Raw genomic sequence first — 2,658 nt, 5'->3', positions numbered from 1 at the left:
TCGAATCCCAGTGTCGAAATCGGATCTTTTGTTTTTGATCTTTCTTCTTGTCGGGAATTGATTTGGTAAATCTGGTACCATCCTCGATAAACTACCTTTCTTTGCTCACAGACAAAAGGTTTCTTTGGAAGAAATTAAAGATTGTTGATGAACTTAATGTACTTGTCTCTGATTCTGTGGAGAATCAGCTCCAGGCCTTTATGAATCTCGCTACTCTGAGCGTCTGCTTCCTCCATTCCTTCTCCCTCGTGTTCCTCTACTGGTTTTATGTGATCTCATGAACTAAATCTCATTGCTTGATCCATTCGTTCCCCAAAAAGGGGATCTTTCCGTCCAATCCGATTTTGACTAGCTTAGAATCAGGGAATCACCCTGCAAAAGAGTATGTCTTCCTTTCCAGTCCGCCAAGCTTCGAGTTTGGAAGGAGATCCGCAGCTGGTGATAGATGAGAGGAAGAGAAAGAGAATGCTCTCGAACAGAGAATCTGCGAGGAGGTCTAGGATTAGGAAGCAGCAGCACTTGGATGATCTAATAAACCAGGAGGCACAGCTCAAGAACCAAAATGGTAAGATTGCAATGCAAATCAATCTGGAGACACAGAAGCACACGAAAGTGGAGGCCGAGAATGCCATCCTAAGGGCTCAGGTGAGCGAATTGACTGCGAGGCTGCGCTCGGTGAACTCAGTGCTCCATTTCTTTGAGGGGGTCAGTGGGATGACCATAGACACACCAAAGATGGCGGACCCTCTCCTGAAACCATGGCAGCTTCCTTCTGCAGCACAGCCAATAATGGCAAATGCTGACATCTACCAGGCTTGTGTCTCCATTGATTAGTCTATCAGTTCCATGGTATGATGCTTATGTATTTATTTTGTTGAGTTGTATGTCAATTAGCATGTTTTATGTGTTTGGGTCAGTCTCTGATATGATGTGTGCACTTGCTATAACATTACCCCTCAGTAAATGTTGCATTAGCTATTTGAAATGTCTTGCTTGATTACACCAAATTTGCACATTTATCAAAATTCTCCGAAGATATTATACCAGTGGCATCTGAATATGTTCCATTGGATGGTAGATCTTATATTGTAATTTAATATCTCAGTGGATGGTATCATAGCAGCACAGGCATGTTGCTACTGAATGTAATTGTTCCTGTTTTGCTTCAGTTCCATGTTGTTGTTATTGTTGTTATCTCTTCAAGGTTTGTGCTTTCTCATTTGCATTACATGCATTTGATGTGCACCCTCTCTGGAAATATCCATAGAAAATGATCTGATAATTTATTCTGATCTAGTAACAGATGTCTTGATTCTTTGCTAGATAGCTTGAATTATATTCTGTCTTCTGCTTCAAGAACAAACATTCATTTGCCAGGTACTAGCCAAATTCCCCAACATAAACACCTCATTGTGCTGCTCAAATAGTTTTGCCTGATACCTTTTTTACATCCAATCGAATGTCATTTCTAATCCAAATTTTAGTCACAAACATAACCATATCTTTAATGTCATCATATAATACCGAAGAAAGTGGTCATGATTTTTTGTTCTTATGCAAAAAGGCAAGATATTCCTTTATCACTTTCAAAAGATCAGATCAATTCTCTCTAATGAGCTTTGGATAGTTTGACAACTATATCTGTAAGATGTCAGTTTTAACTCTGGATATGGAGACATGTATATAGACTGGTCATTTGACTTTGTTCAAGCCTTGCAATGGTTCATTGGTTTAGGATGCTTTCCTTGGATGTCCGTCTGGAATTGGTCTTCTGTTCATTTTCCAATTCATTCAGTAAGCACAGAAGAAACTTTTTGATACTGTCACCAATGATCTCTATGCAGATTAATTCTGAACCTAATCTGCCAGAAAACAGAGGAGACTATTGTCTCTCTTATATTGTAAATGGCTATCACTTCTTGTGCATCCATGGATATTCCCTTATCAATATCTAATCCTGACGAGTCTCTACATACTAACGTCAAAACTCAATCTTCTCTTCTGCTATTTAGCTGTCTTCTTTATCTGAAATCAAGTCCCGATACCTGAATCTGTTGAGAGTTTAACTTCAACTCACCTGCTAAAACAAATGAAATGGACCAATTATATTATTAAAATGACACCCCTGCACACTGCTTGTTACTCTGCAGATAGAGGAAAGGAGAAAGATAAAGAGAGGATGGAGCAAAATCTGAAGAAGCAGGAGGCTAAAGAGGAGTAAGAAGAAGAAGGTATTATTCCTCCAGTTGCATGGTAACAACACTTCCACTAGGAGACTTGCATGGGAATCTATTAGAAATGCCCATTGGGAAACCTTTTCCATCGTAGATTCACTAGATGGAGTTCCATGATCTTGTTATATGAGACATCTCAATTACTAAGGAAATTTTGAAATATAACTGAGAAATGATGTATCACTTGGAGACTAATACCAGGGAGAAGAAGCTGATAAGAGAGGCAGTAGGGTTGCACAAAGACATGTATGTCTTCATGATAATAATAGAGGCTTTCTGGTAAGACAGATTCCAACTCATCCTATCATTTATACTAAAGAAATGAAAGTGACTCCTAATAAGGTCACAACTACTAAGGAACAAGAGATGAGGATTCAGTGTCTCAAGATATTTGGGCAACATCTAAAGATACAATCCAACTCTT

General features: G+C 38.9%; 1 protein-coding gene across 1 annotated transcript; it reads left to right on the top strand.

Moving 5' to 3' along the window:
- The first annotated feature begins 384 nt into the window (after positions 1–384).
- Positions 385–834, top strand: LOC135594650 (bZIP transcription factor 53-like). Its single transcript, XM_065085063.1, has one exon. The coding sequence runs from the start codon at positions 385–387 to the stop codon at positions 832–834; it is 450 nt and encodes a 149-aa protein (XP_064941135.1).
- The last annotated feature ends 1,824 nt before the right edge of the window (positions 835–2,658 follow it).

This window comes from Musa acuminata, chromosome BXJ1-2 (genome assembly GCF_036884655.1).
Source record: "Musa acuminata AAA Group cultivar baxijiao chromosome BXJ1-2, Cavendish_Baxijiao_AAA, whole genome shotgun sequence".
Taxonomy (NCBI): Eukaryota; Viridiplantae; Streptophyta; class Magnoliopsida; order Zingiberales; family Musaceae; genus Musa; species Musa acuminata.
Note: the sequence above shows the minus strand (reverse complement) of the source record. Positions and strands in the feature narration are given on the sequence as shown.

What these genes read in the sequence shown, in the direction of transcription:
- LOC135594650 (XM_065085063.1), top strand. Translation starts at nt 385, where the DNA reads ATGTCTTCCTTTCCAGTCCGCCAAGCTTCGAGTTTGGAAGGAGATCCG.